We start from the raw sequence: 20,593 nt of genomic DNA, 5'->3' as shown, positions 1-20,593 counted from the left end.
CCCAGCACCGCTCCGGTCCTGCCTGGCAACGTCAGGGGGGCTGGCAGAGCAGAGTTTAGGAAAAAATCCCTTTCCCCACACCCACAAGGGCAGGAGAGCCCCTGCCCAGGGGGAGAGCTGCCTCCCGCTGCACAGCGGGGAGCACGGCCGTCCCCAGGGGTCCCTCGGCCACTGTGGACGCGGGGTGAACCGGAGGTGCCCTTGCTGCTCCCCCCAAATGCAGACTACAAGTCCCAGCAGGCGTCACGACACGGAGAGCCCGGCCAAGGGCACCCTGCGAGGGGGCAGGGCCGGATCCCGGCTGGCCCCCCGTCCCCCCCCGGAGCTGGCGGGAGGCAGTGGGAAGAGCTGGTGAGAGGACGCTGACGGAGACAATTTTTTCCCATCCTAAAAATAGCAGCTGGCCATTTCCCCAGCTTCCCGGCCTCGCCAACGCTCTTCCATTAGATGAAAAAAAAAAAAAAAAAATTGCAGCCACCTTCCGTCGGAAAAAGAGCGGCTGCGTGTGTCGAGAGAGGCACACGCACGCCGCAAATAGAAACTGGGGACAGAGGAGAGCGAGAGGGAGCGGAAGAAGGAGCAAAGCCGTCCGTCCCCAGTTATTCCCAAGACGTTTTAATTAGCACTCGTTCTGACTTTGAGGCTTTGCTTATGCACAGCGCAACGTATGACCTTTAAAAAAAAAAAAAAAAAAAAAGGGAAGAGAGGGGAAGGGAAGAAAAAGGCACTGGAGCAGCTCAGAAACTGGGAAGTCGGCTGAGCTTCAAATAGGCTCAGCATCAGGCACTCAGAGGCTTTTAATAAGCTACAGAGTGAGAAATTTAACACCACAGGCACTATTTTTGATCACTTGTGAAGGGGGGGGAGAGAAAGACAGAGCAAGCGAGAGGAGGGGGAGGAGGTGGTGGTGAGAAGAGGAGGCAGCCAAGATTACATCCTGGGTGGCAGCGCCGAAAATAGCCGTGCCCCGCTCCGACTGGGGAGCCGCGGGGAGCCGAGCTCGCAGCCCGCGGGGAGGGCAGGCAGGAGGCCGAACCTGCTGCCCGCTGACCTTTGCTAGAGCAGCTGCCCACACAGGCAAGCCAACTCGCGTTCCCAGGCAGGCGCTGGAAGACTGCAGGGAAAAGGGGATTAGAGTGAGGCAGAGGGACCACAGCCCCACGCGTCCAGGGGCCAGCGGCTGCCTCGGTCTCCCCCCGCTGGCGAGCCGGTGCCGGGGGGTGGTTGCACAGCAGAGGGAACCTGAAATCCCTCTGGGGAGGCGTGGGGAGGACGGCACCGAGCGAGGAGCCTGGCAGCAGATGGTGCCGTTGGCAAGACACGCATCCTCGAGCGTCTGGCACAGGCAGAACCGGCCCCTCGCTCGAACCCACTCCTTCCCAACGGTGCTGCCGTCGCTCGAGGCGCGTGGGGACCGGCGAGCTCGCCGCAGACACGCGAGTGCCTCCCGCTTCCTCCGGGCTGCGAGGAGCCCGGGGCAATCTCCTCGGACAGGGCTGCTGGCTAGCAAGCCCCCAGGCAAGCAGCAACTTCAGCAGAGCACCATCATCAGCCACCCCCACCACACACGGATTCAGGAAAGACTCCCACCACGTACGGCATCTGCTTCCCTCTCCGCACCAAGCCCGTCTCCAAGGAGCAGGGGGAGATTTCCCCTGCTCTGCGTGCCACATGCGCAGTGGAAACGCAGCAGCAGGGGAACGGGTCAAAGCCTGGGCAGCTGCTGTCCAGCTGCAAGAAGTACCGTGAAGAAACAGCCCAGCCGACGGGAATTCCTGTGGCGAGGGAGCTAGGAGGCTGAGCAAAAGCCAGTGTTGGATGGGGCAGGGGAGTCGGGACAGGAAGCCTCTGGCACAGACCTGCACTACCCTGTGGATGCCGCCTCCTGTGCTGCTGTAATCCTGCTGTCCAGGTGGATTATTGGAGGTGGAGGTGGTTGACAGCACAGGGAGGGGGTTATAAAGTCTGCCTGATAAGCCTCCCGTAGGTGAATCTCCCACGGGAATCCCCAGCCGAACCCCAGGGCAGTGCTGGAGGGACACCTTCCCAGAGCGACTGCACCCCAGCAGACCCCGGCGTGGGGGCAGGAGCCTGCCCCCAGGCACCCAGCCACAGGCGCACCACAAGCTGCAATTTGCTGCCTCCGAAGAAGGTGACATGCTACGAGACAGGATTACATTTCCTTTTAATTGATCAGAGCGTTTTCTCCGCCTCCATTTGTCCCGCACCATCTGTACAATCGGGGAAGCCAGGACAAGTAGGACAGTCTGGGGTTTCTCTACATCGACAGTGGAATTCCTGCAACACACAGAAGTGGAGTTGGTTTTAATGCAGGGTGGGGTCGGCAGAGCGGTGGATTCTGATCCGAGGGCTTGGCGCTGGCTCAGGCTGTTAAACCGCAGCGAGTAAACAAGAGCCACTGGCTCGCTCAGGCCTGACCTCACGGGCCAAAGAGCACAGGGACCAGAGATCAGGGAGACAGCAGGGGAGCCGCTGCCCTGCTGTACCTGCTCCAGGCAGGCCATCAGAGAGGCTTTTTGCGACTCACCTGCCAGGCACAGCACACAGGCTGCCGCAGAGTAAGTCTCCCAACTGCCAGCACGTGGGAAGAAGAGGGATGATGCACAGCCTTAGCAGGGTAGAGGGGAAAGGGGCCACGAGGTAAGCAGCCCAGCCTTGCCTCCCCTGAGACAGAAGCTGTTTGTTTTTAGTGGCAGGGAGTGTACACGGAGCAGAGGCTGCACATCGCTCTCCCTCCGGGGCCCCAAGCGTCCAGACCACTCCTGAGCTGCCTGCTGGTGTGGCCTGTCCCAGCAGGGACCTGGAGGCAGCAGCGAGGCCCCACCAGTGGCTTCGGCCTCCCAGCATGTCCCGGTGTCGGGCTGAACCCCATGGCACGGCACAGCACCATGGCACGGCACAGCACCATGGCACGGCACGGCACAGCACAGCACCGGGCCCTGCTGCCATCTAGCGGCTCCTGCGTGGCTCTAGGCAGGGGCCCCCCACGACCCCCCCCTAGAGCTGACACCCGACCATGGGAAAGGACAGCTCTCGTGTCACCGCTCCCTGAAACCCAGGCACAAACCCTCGTCCACCCCCGCGCTCCCCAGCAGGCCTGGCTGCTGCGAGACAACGCTCCCTACGGGCAGCACGGAGCAGGGACACGTCTCCAGAGCAGGTCTGGAAATCTCAGCCGGGATACAGGTGACACTCACCTTAACTACTCCAGGGCTTTTACAAGGGCTTCATTAGCTTCTACTTTAATCTGAGCTTCTGCTTTAGCTGCTTCATCGGATGCTGCAGCCATCTCTGAAACAGCCTTCTCCAGGTTTGATTTTGCAGCCTGAACACAAGAGCACAAGGAATGTGTCATCGAGACACCACCGCAGGACGGATGACTTGTCCTGCAGCCCGCTCCCTTCACTGCAGTCGTCAGCCCCACAACACAGGGCTGGCAGCACCTTATCAACAGGCCCTGCTGTTCCCAAGACTAAGAGGGGTGGGGAGGGGCAAGACCAGCATCTGTCCAAGGGGAGGGAAGCAGCCTGGAGAAGGATTAACGACTGTGCGGCTTCTGCTCCCCACAGCCTGTAGAGAGTTCACTGAGGAGGAGCTCCAAGCCTTTGATCCCAATCAGTGGGCGACGGGGAAGCTCAGGGTGAAGGCACAGCCCTTGGTCGGGGCATGCTTTCCGCAGCCACAGGAAGCTCCCGAGACAACCACCCCACATGATAGAAGCAGGGAGCAAATTCCCCTCCATGAGAGGCTGGGTACTCACAGCCAGATCCAGCATGTCCATTGTCACCGCCTCCTCTGCCAGCACCTGCACGGTGGAGTCCGCGTGGACCGTGACAGAGCCACTGCTCACTGCAAAGGTACAACAGCAGGGGCCGAATCAGGCAGCGCAGGCAGGGCTGCCAGATGGGCCTCGTCTGGGGGTCCACACACAGGACGGCACGGGCAAGCTCATCCCCAGAACCTCCACGATCCCTTTGCTGAAACAAAACCTTGACGCCCTCCCGTAACACTTCCCAAGTCCCGTAGGGACTTGTTTCCTATCAAAAGGGAAGCTACAGCAGGGGATGCACCCAGAGAGTCTGAGCAGAACCAAGAAAACGTGACCCCAGAGCACAGCCTCACACTGAGCCCCATCTTCCAGGGCAGATCCCTGGCCCTGCAGGGCAGCCTCCAGCAACCCCTGGGTGGCTGGGAAAGCAGAAATCCCTGGAAGCGCATCAGGGTACACCTTGGCGGGCAGAGTCTCCCTTGTGAAATCCCTGAGAATGCCCCCCCTCACCCCCCCCCGGAGGCTTTCCTTCCTCCCCAGCTCCGCCTGCTTTACTTACCGAAATACTTGGTGGCCGTGCCATCCTCAGCATAGACCGTCACGACTCCCGGTTTGAGGACCTGCAGGGTAGGGACGTGAGAGGCCAGGATACCGAAGGAGCCGGTCAGCGTGGGCACGTCCACCTGCTTCACGTTGGCACCGTTGTAAAAGACCTGTCCGGGGAGGGCAGAGTGGATGGGAACAGTCCGACACCAGGAACGGAGGGGAAGGAGAGAGGTGGCCCCCCCCGACTCTGGAGAGGCGAGGGATGCGGTGGGCACCCTCCTCCCAGCAGCCGGCAGGTTTAAGGCACGGCAAGGTGCGACCAGGACAGCCTGGACCTTCGCAGGGTGGGAGCGGGGCCGGGCTCTGGAGGAAGGGTCCCGGCAAACGGAGCGGGAAAGCGCCCAGAGCCTCCCGAGGGGCACGGGTGGTGGGAAGGCGGCACGCCGAGACACGAAGCCGGGAGCAGGCGAGAAGCGACGGGCGCAGCCGGGGGAAGCCGGAGAAGAACGTGGGGAAGACTCCGACGCCGTCACCGCAAGCCTGCCGTGCCGGCATCCCGCTCGGCTCTGCCCAGGCAGCGCCAAACCTCGCGGCACCGCAGCCCCGTCCCCAGCGCCTTTGCCCCGGGGACACCGGCGAGCCCCGGCCGCCGTCCCCCCCCCAACAGCATTCGTGACGGGGGTGGGGGTAGTGGGCAGGGTCCGTGCCCCTCGTCGGCTCCAGCAGAAGGACCGGGGGCTGGAAGAACGTGAAGGTCACCCCGCGGGCCCCGGCAGAGCTGCGGCGGGTCCCGGGCGCCCGCAGGGACGGGAGGGATGGCGGAGCGGCGGGGGTAGGGGGGGCCGGTTCGGCGGGCCGGGCCCGGGCCCGCGGCCTACCTGCGTGGGTGAGGCGAAGGTGAAGGCCATGGGGACGGGCCCGGCGGCGGGGTCGGCATAGCCGCGGGCGCGGGGCGGCGGCAGCGGCGGGCGGGCGGCGAGGCGCAGGAGGAGGCGGCGGGCACGGAACATGGCGGCGGCGGCGGCGGCAAGGGCGAGCGGGCGGCGCGGGGCAGGGCGGGACGGCGGCGGGACTACAACTCCCAGCGTGCCCCGCGCACACGCCACTACGCAGCCCGTGGGGCGCCGGCCGCCGGCCGGAAGCAACGCCGCGGCGGGGCGGGACCGCGGGGGCGCATGGGAGTTGTAGTTCCTTCGGCCCGCCCGCTGTCTGTCCCGCTGATCGGTGCGGGGGGGGGGCAACACACACACACGGACGGGACGGGACCCCGCAGAGCCCCGGGCCCCCCCACCCCGCTCCGCGCCCGGGCGCCGCTGCGGGGCGATGGGGCCCGAGGGGCAGCTCCCCCCTCCTCCTCCTCCGCACCGCCCCCCCCCCAGCTCCGGCCGTGCCCCGCCGGCTCGGGGGGGGGGGGCCGTCCCTCCCCACCGCGGGGGGCTGCGGGGAGTTGGGGGGGGAGCACAACCTGCCGCCACCCCCGGGGCCGCGGTGCCGGGGGCACCTGGGGCAGGAGGGGCTGGGGGCTGCGCCGGCTCGGGGCGGGCAGGGGGGGCTGTGGGGCGGGGGGGGGCTGTGGGGCAGGCAGGGCGGGCTGTGGGGCAGGCAGGCAGGTGTAGGTGCAGGCAGGGCTGGTGCAGGCAGGGCTGGTGCAGGCAGGGCTCGGGGCAGCCCCTGTCCCCACGTGACGCCCGCGCCGCGCGGGGGCGGCTCCGGTTCATTCATAAATCCCGGGGCCGCCCCGCCGCACCGAGCGCAGCGGCGGCGGCGATGGAGCCCCGGTCCCGGTTGTAGGTGAGTGTCTGGCCCCGCCGCCTCGCGACAGCCCCTATCGCGACAGCCCGAGCCGGGCCGGCCGAGGGCGAGCCCATCACGCCCGAGCGAGCGTGGAGGTCCCGGGGGCTCCTGCCTCGCCGTCTCCATCCCTGCCTGCATCCTTGCCTGCATCCCTGCCTGCATCCCCGCCCCACAGCCCTGCCTGCATCCCACACCTCCCAGCCCTGCCCCACAGTCCAGCCTGCATCCCTGCCTGCCTCCCGCATCCCTGCCTGCACCCCCGCCACCGCCGGGTAGGGGCCGGGGGGGCTTTTGCAGGCAGGGGCAGCAGAGCGGGTCCCCCCCCCCACCATGCCGCTCCCACCTGCGGGAGCGCGGCAGCACCGGGGTCCCCCGGCCCCGACACCCCCCCCCCCCCCCCCCGGCCCTGGGCAGCGGCCCCGAGTCCCGGCCCCGCCCGGGGGGGACACAGCCCGGGGACCGCGGGGACCGGCCCCCTCCTCCAGACAATGGCCCTCCTGTTCCCGCCGGGTCGCCATGGAGACGGGATTCCTCCATGATGGGGAACAGGAGGGACATTCTTCCCGCTCACCCCAGCCCCCCCCCCGCCTCGGGCCGGGGGGTGCCCCGCCGGGATCCCGTCCCGCGTGGAGCTGCAGCCCCGAGCCTGCTCCCTCGGGGTCCCGCTGTTCCCCCACCATAGCTGGGCCCCCCCCTTCTGTTCCTGGGGGTCGCAACACCCTGTGCTGCCCTGCTCACCCCAGCAGCTCAGAGATGCCCGAGGGTGGGTGCAGGCAGGGGGGGTGTCTCTGCCCCGGGTGGCCCCCAGCACCCCGATATCCCCCCGAGGGGTCTGTACCCCGGACCGTGGCAGGGCCGCCCACCAGCCCTGCGCAGCGCAGCCATCACCGGCTCTCGCCACCGGCCGTGACATGGTCACCCCCTGCGCTGTCCCCACGAGCAGCTTTTCCCACCCGGCCACGGGCTCCATTCACATTTTTCGCTGACCTGATTTTGAGCGGTTTCCAAGCACCCTGGCCGCCGCAACGCCCATCCCTGCTCACCACCCTGGGGGCTCCCCTGACACCAGCATCCCCCACCCCAGCTCAGCCCCAGCAGCCTGGGACACACTGACCCACAGTGGGAGCTGGAGCTCGGTGGTCCCCGGGAAGAGCCCTGCTGGGGCCATGCTGGGCGGCACGGGAGGGCGAGGAGGTCTCAGCTGGGTGGCCAAAGGCCCTGGGTTTTATGCCATGTAGGGGCTGTGGAGGTGGCTGTTCCCTGGCCCCGTCAGCTCTCGCTCGTCAGGGGCTCAGTCCTTCTCCATCACCCGTGGGCCCCTCGGCAGCCCCATCCCCTCCCGTGTGGGGACAGTCCGGTGACGAAGCCGCTGTCGGGCTGACTCAGAAGTGTCACCCGTTGCGCTCCAGCGACACCCACGCCGGCTCCACTCACGCAGGGTGTGGGGTGACCATCTGCCGCCCTTCCCTGCCGAGCTGCCCCAGGCGCTGCTCTCCCCCCCCCCCCCCCCCCGCCCCGAGCTTCCGCAGGCAGGGGCTGGGCAGCCCGGACCCCCAGCAGTGGTGCCTGGGTGTCAGGGGCCACATTTTGGCCCCGCAGCTCCTTGGGGATGGCGGCGCTGGGGCAGCACCGTGTCCCTGCGCACCATCCCGGGTGGGACCCTGGGGCAGGGTCGAGCCCCCCCTGACCAGCTCTGGCCACTGGGCCCGGCCACCACTCGGGAGCTCCGGCTGCCAGGCTGGTGTGGGCAGCGTGGCCTCGCTCCACCGGCTGCCGGCGTGGGCCCCACGGGTGCAGGGACGGGGTCTGTGCCCCACACGAATCCGGGGGCTGGGCGTGGAGTGGGGGGGAGCAGTGCCTGTCCCACCCCAGGGGCTGTGCCCAGCCGGGGGCGAGGGGGCTCCCCTGAGAGGGGCAGTGGTCCTGCCTCCATCCCTCCGGAGCCACCTTCCCTCCATCCCTCCTCACCACACCCTCCGTCCTTCCCTCCCTCCTCCCTCCTGACCACACCCTCCCTCCATCCCTTCATCCCGGTCCCTCCCTCCATCCCTCCCTCCATCTCTCCATCCCGGTCCCTCCCTCCCGGTCCCTCCCGGCAGCTCCGCACCGCGGTGCCGGGCAGGGCCCGGGGCCGGGCAGGACCCACCGCCGCCGTCCCCGGCCCGGCCCCGGCACCCCCCTCTCTGTTTCCCCCCGCCCCAGGACGCGCTCCGGCCGGGACGGACCATGAGCGATGACCCGACACCCTGGGACAACGCGACGGAGAGCGCCACGGTGAGTGGGGCCACCCTGCCCGTCCCTGCCTGCTCCTGCCTGCCCCTGCCTGCCCCTGCCCACGCTGGCATCCTCGGGGTCCCGGGGGAGGGTGGGGACGCGCGCCCGGGAGGTGTGGGGTCTGCGTGGCTGCCGTGGGGCTGGGGTCTGCCCCCAGGTGGGGACGGCAGCAGCCACCCAGCTCTGCTGTCACCCACCCTGCTCTGCCAGTCCTGGGGGTGGGTGACACCTCTCTGTGCCCTGTGCAGCCCCCCCGACATGCTCAGCAGCCCCCCGAGATGCTCCGGGTGCTGGGGGTCCAAGGGGGCCTGGGTGCTGCTGCTGGATCAGCCCCTCTCCTACAGCTGGGGCTGCCAGCCCGAGGGGGTGCAAGCACCGACCCCCATGCTGGGCCGGGGTCCCATCCCCGCTCCCGCTCGGCGCGGGGGCCGCTGCCGGCTCTACCGCCCCGGCTGCGGTTGCCTTGGTGAAGGCAGGTCCCCGGAGCCGGCAGCAGGCCCGGGGGTGGCGGGGGAGCGCGAGCGTCTCTGGGGAGCAGCGCTCGGCGTCAGCCTCGGTGCGGGAGGGGGCTGCCCCGGCACCCACCCCGGTGAGGCAGGGTTTGGGGCTGGACCGTGTCCCCCCCCTGCGGCTCAGCCCCTGCCACCCTGTGCAGGCGGTGCCCGGCGAGGTGTCCCCCCAGGATGGCTACGTGCTGCTCCTCGCCTTGCTCTCCATCTTCATCGGGGGCACCCTGGTCCTGCTCTCCGGCATCCTGATCGTCTGCCGCCGGTGCTGCGAGGCCGACCACCGGCACTCCAGGTGGGGACGGGCCACGGGGACAGGCGATGCCGCTGTCCCCGGGGTGTGTGGCACCTCAAAGGGAGCCGGGGGGGGCCAGCACGGGTCACCGCTGACCCTCCTCTCCCCGCAGAGCCAGCGATGACCCCGAGAAAACCAACACCACCTACCTGGACGACTCGCAGCCAGCCCAGGGTGAGTGCCACGGTGGGGCCGGGGGTGCAACGGTGGCCTGCCAGCAATCACCCACCACTAAGACCAGCTGCACCCCCAGCTCCCCGGTGGGGGTAAAGCAGCTCCTGGGCCCTACCCGCTCCTGGGTGCAGCCCCCAGGCCTGGGGCAGGGATGGCCAGAGACCCCCTGTGCCTTCCATCACCCATCCCAGTGGTGCCTCAGCTGTGCGAGCAGGACTGGTGGCCGGGAGCAAAGACTGCCAGGCTGGCATCAAGACCCCGGGTGTAGCGAGTTTGCCAGGCCTCAGCTGGGGAAGCTGGCATGCACTACGGCAGGGGGGACCCTGGTTGCTGAGCCCCCCCTTCTCCACAGATATCACCATCAAAGTGGAGGACCCTGACTGCCTGTCGTCCTCCAGCTACCGGGATGTGGAGAACGAGCGGTTCCTTTCCTCCAGCTCCTCCACCGCCCGCCGCGTCTCCTTCAACGAGGCCGCGCTCTTCGACCAGGGCAAAAAGACCCAGGAGAAGGGGAGGAGGTGAAGCTCCGGGCTGGGGGGGAGAGCCATGGGGGGCCAGGGCCACCCCTCCTAACCCGGCGTGCCCTGCAGGTACACGCTGACAGAGGGGGACTTCCACCACCTGAAGAACGCCCGCCTGACCCACCTGCACCTCCCGCCGCCCGCCCTCAAGATTGTCACCATCCACGAGTGCGAGTCCAGCGAGAACAGCCTGGCCATGACCCCCCGCCTGCCCCCGCCCAAGCCCGGCCTCGCCATCTTCCAGGTGAGCCCCCAGCACCCCGGGGGGACGGGGGACCAGCGGGACACAGCGGGATGGGGTCCAGGCATCCTGCAGCTCCCCAAGGAGGCACCGCTGGACCTGGGGTGGGAGTCTCAGGGCATTGCTGGATGTGGGGATGGGGGGTCTCTGGGTAGGGGGGGGGGTCCCCTCCTGCTCCCTGACCCTTGTGCAAAGCCCCCTGAGCGCGCTCTGCCTTGCAGCCCCCCGCGGGGGCCCTGCCCCAGCCGGCGATCCCCAGCCATGCCGTGTGCCCCAGCTCTGCCCTGCCCGGGGACACCTACAACTCCACCGTGGACACCAGCTTCGCCGAGGCCAGCCCGTCCGCCTCCTCCGACTCTGGGGAGGGCCCCTCGGTGAGTGCCGGGCTGGGGGGGGGGCCGCAGGACCAGGACCGGGCAGGGGAAGGGTCTCTCCAGCCTTGGCAGCCTGTGCAGCTCCGGGGAGCCATCCCGCCCCCACCCCGATTCCCCAGCACAGGGACGGCCCCATGCCCTGGGGGGGCTCCCTGCCCCTCTGCTCCATGCCAGGGCTCTGGGGAGAGATGTGGGCATCCAGCTAGAAACGGGCTCTGCCCCCCCCGCTCCGTCCCCTGCCCCAAGGGACATTTGTGCATCTGCTGCAGCTGAGCTTGGCAGGAGCGGGACAAAGGAGCCGAGCGGGGGCTGGGGGGGGCTGGGGGGCCGTGCCTGGAGCCGAGCAGGCATTCACAGCCCCCCCACGCCTCCAGTTTGCAGCAGTGCCCAGGAGCGGGAAGGCGGCTGGGGTGGGCAGCCCCGGCCCTGGGGAGCCCCCCCCGGCCCCCGCGCAGGGCACGGTCCTGCAGTTCTTCACCCGCCTGCGCCGCCACGCCAGCCTGGACGGGGCCAGCCCCTACTTCAAGATCAAGAAGTGGAAGCTGGAGAGCACCCAGCGGGCGTCCAGCCTGGACACGAGAGGTGGGAGCCACTGCGGGGATGTGCTGGGCACGTGGAGACGCGTGGGCGGGGGGGGCTCGCCGTGTCGGGATGGGACTGACCCCCCAGCCCTGCCCTGTGCCCCCTTCCAGGGTCCCCCAAGAGGCGGCAGTTCCAGCGTCAGCGGGCGGCCAGCGAGAGCATGGACCAGGAGGACCGGGACCCCCACCAGACCGACATCATCCAGTACATCGCCCGCACGGACGACGTGGCCTTCCACCCCGCAGGCGGCCCCTTCCTGCCCTCCCCCGCCAGCCCCCCACCCTCTCTCGGCAGGTATTTTTCAGTAGATAGAGGGGACGGGGACGGGCGAGCCGGGCACCGGGAAGGCACCGAGGGACCCCGTGCTGCCCCTTGCACGGGAGGGCTTCCACCTTCATGTGGCTTTGGTGGGGTGGCCGGGGGGCGACGGGGTCCCGGGGGAGCCGGCGATGGGGAGGGTGGATCGGGGTACGGGCAGGGTGGTGGGGACAGCGTGGGGGACCGCGTGGCACCCCGACACCGCTGCAAAGCCTGCTGCTCGCCGGGTCCATCCCTGTCCCCGCCGTGACGCCGGGGTGGTGCCCGCAGGCTAGAGCCGGGTGAGGGGGGCGCGGGCAGCCCCGGCGAAGCCGGCGTCCCGGAGCAGCCCAGCGCCTACCACGACATCTGGAGCCTGCGCGCCTCGCTGGAGCTGTACGCCTCCTCCGAGCGGAGCAACGACCAGGACTCGGTGCGCAGCGACGGCGGGGACAGCGTCTCCTCCGCCGGCGGCGTGCCCCCCTGCCCTTCCTCCTCCCTGGACGAGGCCGAAGGCCCCGAGGAGAAGCTCTGGGGTCGCCCCAAGCCGGAGGAGTCGGAGTCCGGCACGCGCAAGCTGCTGCAGATGGACAGCGGCTATGCCTCCATCGAGGCGCCCAGCCGGGGGGGCGAGGAGGGACCCCCCAAGGACCAGACGGCCTCCGAGAAGCGCATTTGCTTCACCAGCGCGGGGCGGAAAGGTACCATCTTCGAAAGCTTCGAGGGCCGGGAGCCGGAGGAAGAGGAGGAGGAGGAGGAAGAGGAGGAGGAGGAGGAGGAGGAGGAGGAAGAGGAGGGGAGCATGGCCCAGGGCGCGGCGGGTGGGGGTCCCCCCCGTCCCCACAGCCCCCTGGCCTGGTCCCCGTACGGGCAAATGTTCCCGGGGCGGGACGCGCCGCCCCGGCGGGACTACAGCATCGACGAGAAGACGGACGCCCTGTTCAACGCCTTCGTGCGCCACGACCCCCAGTTCGACGAGTCGCCGCTGCGGGGGAAGCACCGCTCCCGCACCCACCTCCGCAAGCAGTGGCAGCACGCCAAGCAGTACAGCGACCCCGGCGTGCGCTACCCGGCGCTGGAGCGGCACCGCACGCCCCTGCGCCGGGGGGACAGTGCCAATTACCCCCTGGACGCCCGCTTCCACAGCCCCCTGCCCCGCATCGTCAGCGCCGGCGACGAGGAGGCGGCGGAGGCGGCCGACGGGGTCCCCCCCCGCCCCGGCGCTTCCCGACCCTGAGATCCAGGTGATCGTGGAGGAGCCCGGAGAAGTGGCCCCTGAACCCAAGGCTGGCTCCGAGCCCCCCGGGGACGATGCCTGCCCCGGCCCCGGGAGGTGCCTGGGGCTGGGCTCCGGTTCGGAGCTGATGGACAAGATTGCCGGCGGCCTCGAGGAGCGGCTCTACGGGCACTTGAGGAAAACGGGAGAGAGCACGGAGCACACGGTGGCCGTGGCGGCCAGCGACGCCCCCCCCCGACCACAGCCCCGTCTAGGCCCAGCGAGAGGGGGAGAGACCCCGGCACAGGGATTCGGGGGCTCCATCCCCTCCTGCTGCCGGCGTGGGGACCGGTGCGGTGCCCGGTGCCCGGCGGGAAGGGTGGCCCTGGCAGGGGAAGGCCAGGAGGGCGCGTGGGGTCCCCTGGCTGTGTGTTCCCCCCCCTGCCCACCGCAGAGGTCCTGCAGCGTGGGGTGGCCGAGCCCCCTCGCTCCCGGGAGCGAGGTGCCAGGCGGCAGCGGAGGGTCCGGGCTGGGGGTGCCCGGAGCGGGAGGGTTGGGGCACAGAGGTGGAGCGGAGCGTTGGCCGGGAGGTCAGCGATGAGGGACTTTGCGAATAAACCCCCAAACCCAGCTGAGGCCCAATCCTTACCTCACGGCAGAGCTGTGTAGCAGATACGCTCTCTCCCCTCTCTCTCTCCGGTTTTCTTACAAGCAATAATGCCTCCCGTCCGGCCGGGAAACGTCCCCACGAGGAAGGGGCCGGAGCTGGGCCTCCCCGCAGCCGGCTGAGGGATGCCGCGGTGCCGCCCTGGCAGGGGGGGGCAATTATTTGGGGAGGGGGGAGTCTCCTCTTTGTGCCCACGAACCCCCCAGATCTGCAGGGAGCCTGGGATCTAAACTGGAAGCTGGGGGGTCTGCGGCCATCATGCTGGGGCAGGAGGATGCACGAGGGGCTTGTGCATCCCCCCCCCTCCCCGGGGGCACGGGCGAGCTCTGAGCCCTGCAAGCAGCGTCCCGAGGGCTGGGGAGGCAGGACCAGCCCTGGGACTCCCCTGTAAATACGCCCCAGTAGTAGGGGTGGGGGCTGCCCATCGCCTGCCCCGGTGCTGTCCCCTCTGCCTGGGCACGCAGGGCGAGAGCAGAGCGTGGGGCTGGGCCAGCATGTGCCATGGGTGACCCCCAAGTGCTCCGCAACCCCCTGCCCTCCCCGGGAGCTCAGCGCCGGGCTGGAGGCGTTCAGAGGATATTTATTGATTTTTACAGAGGTGGATGCTGCTGCTCCAGAGGAGGGGTTAGCTTTTTATTGGGTTTTTATTTGTGTTTCAAATGATGGGTGAAAAAAAGGAGGGGGGGATAAAAAAAGAGCCCAAGACATGTTACCTGGGAGACTCGGCAGCGGGGCAGGCAGGAGGGGCAGGCAGGGCACAGCTGGGGGCCCCCCACGCCCCTCCATAGCACCCCAATTGCATGCGAGTAAAGAGGCCGGGTCGCTCCTTCCCTCTGCAAAGTCTCTGTCCAAAGCACTAACTACGACTCAGCATTTTTAAGTCTATAAACAAAGGAGAAAAAAAAAAACCAAACAACTGTGACTTTTCTGAGCTTGCTTCTTACCTTCCACCCCCCCCCCAGGGACAGTGTCCTCCCCTGCCTGGGAGCTGCTGGGGAGGGCAGGGACGCGCTCCCACCCCAGCATCACTCCCACAGCTGCTCCCAGAAGAGCAGGGTTTGCCTGGGGGGGCCTGCACCCACCCAAAAGGAGCAGAGCCCCTAGGAAGAGGGGCTGGCCGAGACCCAGCCCACACCCCCCACCCCACTTGCTGCAGGAGGAAGGACATGAAACCCACCTCGCTGTTTTCACTTTATTTTCTTTAAAAAAAAAAAAAAAAAAAAAAAAAAAAAAAAAAAAAAGAAAAAAGACGACGAACGCACCCATTCCCTTTTCCGAGCCCTTTTACAGCATGCAGGTTTAATAGAGTTTTGCTTTGTCTTAATACCTGTTTTTTTTCCTCATCTGGTTTATTTTAAACACATCACGATGTGTAGGAATCTCTAAATATACCGCAAATATAAACAAAACAAAAAAAAAAAAGAGGAAAATATATAATATATAACAGTAGTCTAAAACATAAAGTGCACGGCAATGGCTTTGCACGACTTCTACACAGCCAGGGTGGGCACGGCCAGGCCCGGCAGGGAGAGGGGCACGAGTCCCACCGCACCCCGGCCCCACTCATCCCACCCTTCCCATCGCAAAATTAAAAACAGAATCAGTGTCTTGATTGGCAAAGAGTGATTGGGGAGGAGGGGCAGCATCTTCGTAGCCGGAGATTTCATCTTCCGAGGTGGTAAGTGGGGTCTGGCCACCGTCAGCTTCTGATTCCTGGCGCTGTCCGGAGCAGGGGGGGCCGCAGGGAAGGTGGGGGGGCGGTTTCCTTGGTTGGTTTCCTCTGGTTTCTTTTTGGATCGCAAGCACAGTCCACTCCCAGGAGAGAGGCAGAGATGGGGCGAGGATGGGGGACGCAGGCTGGCCCGGGCCCTGGGATGCTGTTTGCGGGAGAACAGAGGGGAGGGGGGGGTTAGGGACGGCAGGGCTCGTGCCAAACTGGGGGTGCAAGCCCCGGCTCTGCTCCTGGCCCACAGGCAGGTCGCACCCTGCTCCAGGTCTCCCTCTCCCGACAGCACCGTGCAGATGGGAGCGAGGGGGCCTGGGGTCCCTGCTCTGTCCCCGGGAGGGGTGGGCGTACTTGCACAGCCCTTCGGCCAGGTAACCCGGACCTGCCCTGAAACAGGGAAGCAAAAACCCAAGGGGAAAAACGCAGTCAAGGAACTTCATCTATGCCAAGGAGAAGAGAGTGCTTTTTTTTCTTTCAAAGGTTTTAAGGCGCTAAAGCGGGGGGCAGTGCAAGAGCGGGTGATTTCCAGCCCGGCCGTCCCTGCAGTGCGTGTGGGATGGCCGGGAGGAGAGCGAAGGCAGGGACCGAACCAGGCTCAGGCAGCCTGCACGGACCTTCTCCTTCCCGAAACCGCTGGGCAGCTGCCGCGCAGCCCCCACGCCAGGTACCCGGGTGGGAAGGGGCGAGAGGAGCAGCAGATCCCCAGGGAGACCCAGATCCAAGGCATTTGCTTGCCAATACAGTAACTCCCCATGCAGGTGACTCACTCCCAGCCATGAATTAAAGATGAAAGCTGCTACAGGGGCTGAGCGCGCGGGTCTGACAGCTGCAGGGGGAGGAACGGGCTTTTATTTCTGGCTTTTTTCACACCACAAAGCTGATCGTGATCCAAACAGATAACAGAGCCTCAGCCCCACAGAGCGCCGGTGACGAGCACAAGCGTGAGGCCGGGGGTGGATGAGCGCTGAACATGAGTCATTGCTGGCTCACTTATGAATGAGGGGTGGGAAGAAGGGGACAGGGCTGCGGAGCCGAGGAGGAAAGAGCCGGAAGGAGGAGGGGAAAGCAGGGAGGACGCTCAGCTTCCCCGAGGAGAGGAAGGGGCTTGGGCACGGCAGTGGCTTGGCCACGGGCGACACGGCCACCTCCTGGACCATGGGGAGGTCCCATAGGGGCCTCTCTCAGGGACACCTCTGGAAACATCCTGGTGCTCAGCATCCCAGCTCCTCTGCACGCCGGAGGCTTTGTGCTCCTCCCAGCTGGGAGCAGCAGGGAGCAGAGCAGGGGAGAAAGTGGGGGACTCCGGTGTCAGGGAAAGGGGTTGTCATCACACAGCCTGACTGCAGCCCAGGAGGGGAGAAATGATTACGACAGCAGCTCTTGCCTGATGTGGCAGCAGCTTGCAAGGAGGGGGTAGAGCAGAGCCAGGCAGGCAGCAGAGCAGGGCGCAGGGAGGAGGGAGCACAGGGGGGTCCCCACTGGGCTCTGCACCCCCCCAACACCGCAGGGGATCCAGACTCTGGCTGTCAGGGACGTTTGCAGAGGGGTGCTCAGGACCCAGACCTCTCCCCTCTCCACACCCAGAACTACAAAACACCCTTTCTAGCTCCCTCCTGCTGCCCACGGTTGGGGCAGGCTCTGATGTCCCCCCCTCGCCCCTCTCTCCACCCCCTCACCCAGGGTGGCCACCCCCTCCCCGTGGGGACCGGGCTGCCCACGTACCTGTGCAGAGAGTGGGGGCTCCCGCCTCACTGCTGCTTGCAAGTGGAGAGCTTGCGGATCTTGCTGCTGGCAGAGCAGGCCTTGCGCGAGGGGTTGGAAGAGGCGCTCGCCCGCCGCTCCGCCTTCGATTTGGTGCTCAGCTGTCCCGTCTCTGTCCCATTCATGCACACGGCCTTGGGCAGCCCTTTGCCACGGCTCTGCCCGTTCTGCCCTGCCTCCTCCTCAGGCACCTGTCCTGCAAGGGAAGAGAGATGGTGAGGCAGAGGGAGGGCAGCGACCCTGGAGCATCGCCTCCACCAAAGAGCAACCCTTCCCATCGCCTGGAACACAGGCTGCTCCTGAGGGAAATCGGAGCCCGTTTGTTTCTACTCCTTCGAGGACCACAGGAGAGGTAGCCCCAATGGTGGACGCGTAAGGCAGGGAGCCCGAGACTGCATCTCCCTCCCCGTTCCCACCGAGGACCCATTTTTCCAGCACACGGCAGCTGGTGGTCCCCAGCAGACAAGAGAAAAGAAAACCTGAGGCAGTGAGCGAGAACCACGGGCAGGGCCCGTCCAGACCTTGAGAATGGCATGCCCCCTTCCTCCTCCCGGGCAGCTGCCGTGCCCACCCTGAACCCCCAGGCAGCAGCCTGGCTCCTGGCCGGGGAGCAGAGGGGCAGCCAGTGGAGGAAGTCACTCCTCTTCCTCCACCCTTCTCTGGAGGAGGGCGCAGGTCCTAGCCCCATCCACCGACCTGCGGAGTACCCAGGGGCTCAATGTGCTTTCGCAGCGGACAGGAAAGTCTGCTTCACCCGCAGCAGCACGGCCACGTCTGGCAGGGGCCGGGGGCACTGCCTGTTTAGGCAGCAATGCAGCAGCTCAGGCATGCCACTGTCCCCTGGAGGGGACACCCAGATGGGAGAATGGCTTCAAATCAGCCCCTCTCCCCTCCTCTGCGGGCCAGCTCAGCGTGACTCAGCAGAGCAGATCAAGAGCCATTTCTAGAGGCATCTGTCCCCGCTGCCACGGCTGGACCGGGGCTCAGGTCACATCCATTCACCCAGAGAGTGATGAAGGGCCCCCCCGGCACAGCCCCGGCCCGGAGCGGGACGGGACACCGCCGCACAGGCAGCCCAGTGTGCTCCCATCAGTAACACAGCGCATCCCCTGGTCAGACGCAGGGCTGATGAGAGGATTCGTCAGGTTCCCAGCTCCCCCCCACCGGATCCAGCCGAGGCAATTTCCTTCCAGCAGGAACGTCATGCTCCAGAGCCCTTCAGTTATGACTCAGAGGTTTGAGTGGAAGCGAAGGCTGTAAGACGATTATGTATAATTTTCTTTAAAGGATGCTCAATCCTTTCTCTGCCAAGGCCGAACGGCACGTCATCTCTCTGTACTTGCGCCAATGATCACCCCACCACCGCTGAGCTCAGGGAGGAAGGGGACACAGGTGGGGATGGGGGTGATGGGAGAGCCGCTTTTCCTCTGGAGGAGAACAGCAGGGGTCTACCTCAGACCCCTGCACTCCTCCACATCACCGCATCATTCCTAGGTACCGCTGCAGCAGCAGGGCTACATGGGTTCCTGTCTGCTCTGCTCCCACCCTCCATCCCCACATGGCTCTTACAGGGAGCCCGGCAGCTACGCACAGCATGTCCTCCACGGGTGAAGAGTCATTTGGGAAACAAAAGCTGCAAGGGGACACAGAGGTCACCTTGTTCAGACGAAGTCACCTTCAGCACCCACCTTCCTCTCCCTGGAGGGCTCGTGCTGGGGAGAGGGATCAGCCTTGCTGAATGTTCACAGAGACCTGAAGCAGCAAAGGCAGCAGGAGCCTGGACCCAGCACAGACCACGGTCCCTCTGCCTGCTGGGGACCAGCTTTGGTAAAGCCTCACCAGTGCAGAGACCGTGAGCAAAGTGCAGGCTGCAGCAGGGCAATACCCAGCAGGCTAGAGTAAAAACACATCCTTGGAAATCAGGCAGCAGATTGAGCAATGCTGTGGCAAGCCTGGCCTGGCGCAGGCTGCGAGCACCAGAGAACGAGGGTGCTCAGCAGGGAGTGGATTTCTCCCCCTAAAAGCAGGCTTAGCTGCAGAGCTGGGCCCAGGCAGGAATTACGTTGAGAAATTACCCTGCTGATTGATCTACAGATCAAAGCAGTCAGTTCTTCAAGCCAGTCAGCTGCGCTCCCGGCTTGCTAAGAGCTCGGGAGCCCCTTCCCAGTGCTGTGGTTTGGACACTCCAGCATGCCAGAGCTGGGCCTCCGGCCGTGCAAAACAGGGTGAGGTACTGCTGGTCCACCAGAGGCTCGGGACAGGGGCTCAAAAACAGAGAGGGAGGGTGGGATGGATCTGCCTGTTGTAGAGCAATTCTGGGTTACAAGTGCAATTGATTCCCCCATAGACCTGCTGGTGAGCTGCTCCTTGTATCCCTCCCTGACAGCTCTACCAAGTCTTGACACAGCTCCCAGTTATGGGCTTGCTGCTGCTTACCTGAGCACTTCTGCCTTGCCATGAGAAGAGCCAAGGATTGACTCACCAGCGACGGCTGCTGCCTTCATGCACCCGAGCCTATCACTGCCACAGCCGATGGCACCCACTGCGCTCTGTGGCGGGGGCCATCCGGCCTTGCACCTCCTGAGAAACACCTTTGCACAGCTCACCACAAAGGATGGAGGTACCTTGGACATCCGTCATTACCTCAAATACTTTCTGAAAATGACTGGCAAGGTGAGAGGCTCAGGAGCATGAAGCAGAAATGCTAGCTCTACCCGGCTGTGCACTTACGGACCTGCTATCGATCTGATCAGCTTCCAGCTTCTGACCCCTTAAGAGGGGGTGACTCGCTAGGAAGGGCTGAGGCATCCAAGCTCTAGGACCTCCTCCAGAAAAGAGGGACATGCTGGCCCCAGAGCTCCTCCAGGGATGGGGCTCTCCCCAGTGACTTGGAGCAGAGCAGCTCACCGTGGGTCAGGCTGCAGCCCGAGAGCAGCGCAGCCTGGCCACCCCCACCCCTCCCAGTTCAGGGTTTTTCCTCTTCTCCCTACATCCCAACTGCACGTCTGCAGAGCCTCAAATAACCCCATTCAGAGCAAAGCTGAACACTTATCCTTCCCCTCCCTCAGCTGAACTCAGGCCAAGTCAATTAACATTTCTGACTGGGGAGGGAAAAAAAAAATATCCAAACAGTTCATTTGTCTTTTGTGTGACTCTTCCCTCCTCCCCCTCCCACCCTGCTTCAAAAGCACAGTCCCAGGAGTCTATTATGGATACCAAGGAGGGAGGGTGAATTGCAAGCTAATTTTACCTCCTTCACCAATGACAGTTGCTGACGTTCAAATTAATGAAAATAAAAATTCAACATGGGATGAAGTCTTGGCAACTGTCTGCCCACACGGAAGCCAGTGACCCAGTGCTGTGTCTGTTCGAACAGCTATATCCTACCTTACCATTACCAGCTGAACAGTGCTAAAAATAAAATAAATAAAAGGAGGGCTGAGAGGCATTGAGAACGTGCATGTTCGTCCTTGCCACCTCTCACATTTCTTAATGGCTCCATCCAGCTCATTCAGGCACAAAAAAGGCTTCAAAATAAAACCATGAAGAGCTTTTGAATTGCTGTGTTTGTCAGACACAAACACACATACATGATTTGCAGCTAGAAACGCACCTTTTCAAGCACCAGGCTTCACTTAAAGACTCTAGTCCTGGCTTTATTTTCCAGCCTCAGTCTGAATGCTAAGGGAGTGAAACAAAAAACCCAGAATCAAGCTATGCAGCCATTTGCCTCTGCAGGAGGATTGGGCTGCAGCGGAGGAAGGGGTTAATGGTAGGGGAGAAAAAAAGCAGAGCACAGCCTTCTAAATCTGAAACGCAGCACAAAAGC

General features: G+C 65.2%; 3 protein-coding genes across 4 annotated transcripts in view; 1 reads left to right on the top strand and 2 right to left on the bottom strand.

Annotated features, from left to right (window-relative positions):
* Positions 1–2,168: 2,168 nt before the first annotated feature.
* On the bottom strand, positions 2,169–5,370 carry ATP5F1D (ATP synthase F1 subunit delta). 2 transcript variants are annotated; one of them, XM_041128136.1, is made up of 6 exons: positions 5,215–5,370; positions 4,350–4,503; positions 3,782–3,870; positions 3,219–3,346; positions 2,549–2,592; positions 2,169–2,298 (listed from the first exon to the last, which is right to left on the bottom strand). In XM_041128136.1, exons 1-4 carry the CDS (start codon positions 5,344–5,346, stop codon positions 3,224–3,226), a joined length of 498 nt encoding a protein of 165 aa, XP_040984070.1. In that variant the 5' UTR covers positions 5,347–5,370; the 3' UTR covers positions 2,169–2,298; positions 2,549–2,592; positions 3,219–3,223. The 2 variants fall into 2 exon arrangements, with proteins under 2 accessions (XP_040984070.1, XP_029888544.2); XM_030032684.2 differs by lacking the exon at positions 2,549–2,592 and having other exon boundaries at positions 5,215–5,369.
* Positions 5,371–5,945: 575 nt separating this feature from the next.
* LOC115348845 (CACN subunit beta associated regulatory protein) lies at positions 5,946–14,173 on the top strand. Its single transcript, XM_030032220.2, is given in 12 exon segments — positions 5,946–6,127; positions 8,333–8,404; positions 9,060–9,205; positions 9,318–9,379; positions 9,732–9,897; positions 9,970–10,144; positions 10,363–10,515; positions 10,890–11,097; positions 11,208–11,391; positions 11,686–12,595; positions 12,597–12,980; positions 12,983–14,173. Coding segments are annotated over 11 exon segments (2,733 nt in total). The 5' UTR covers positions 5,946–6,127; positions 8,333–8,356; the 3' UTR covers positions 13,280–14,173.
* Positions 14,174–14,601: 428 nt separating this feature from the next.
* STK11 (serine/threonine kinase 11) overlaps positions 14,602–20,593 on the bottom strand; it is a 45,925-nt gene continuing 39,933 nt past the window's right edge. The window contains exons 9-10 of the mRNA XM_030032234.2: positions 16,726–16,960; positions 14,602–15,154 (exon numbers count right to left, since the gene is read on the bottom strand). Coding sequence (XP_029888094.1) covers positions 16,752–16,960 — 209 coding nt within the window. The 3' untranslated portion in view covers positions 14,602–15,154; positions 16,726–16,751. The remainder of the gene's footprint in view (positions 15,155–16,725; positions 16,961–20,593) is intronic.

This window comes from Aquila chrysaetos, chromosome 12, assembly GCF_900496995.4.
Source record: "Aquila chrysaetos chrysaetos chromosome 12, bAquChr1.4, whole genome shotgun sequence".
Classification (NCBI taxonomy): Eukaryota; Metazoa; Chordata; class Aves; order Accipitriformes; family Accipitridae; genus Aquila; species Aquila chrysaetos.
This window is presented reverse-complemented; position numbering and strand designations above follow the sequence as displayed.

Bases quoted from the DNA above. Each gene is read 5' to 3' on its own strand.
- ATP5F1D (XM_041128136.1), bottom strand. From the start codon at position 5,346: ATGTTCCGTGCCCGCCGCCTCCTCCTGCGCCTCGCCGCCCGCCCGCCG. The intron at 4,504-5,214 runs GTAGGCCGCGGG...CTCCCCGGACAG, and splicing joins CCTTCGCCTCACCCACGCAG to GTCTTTTACAACGGTGCCAA. The intron at 3,871-4,349 runs GTAAGTAAAGCA...GTACCTTTGCAG, and splicing joins CACGGCCACCAAGTATTTCG to TGAGCAGTGGCTCTGTCACG.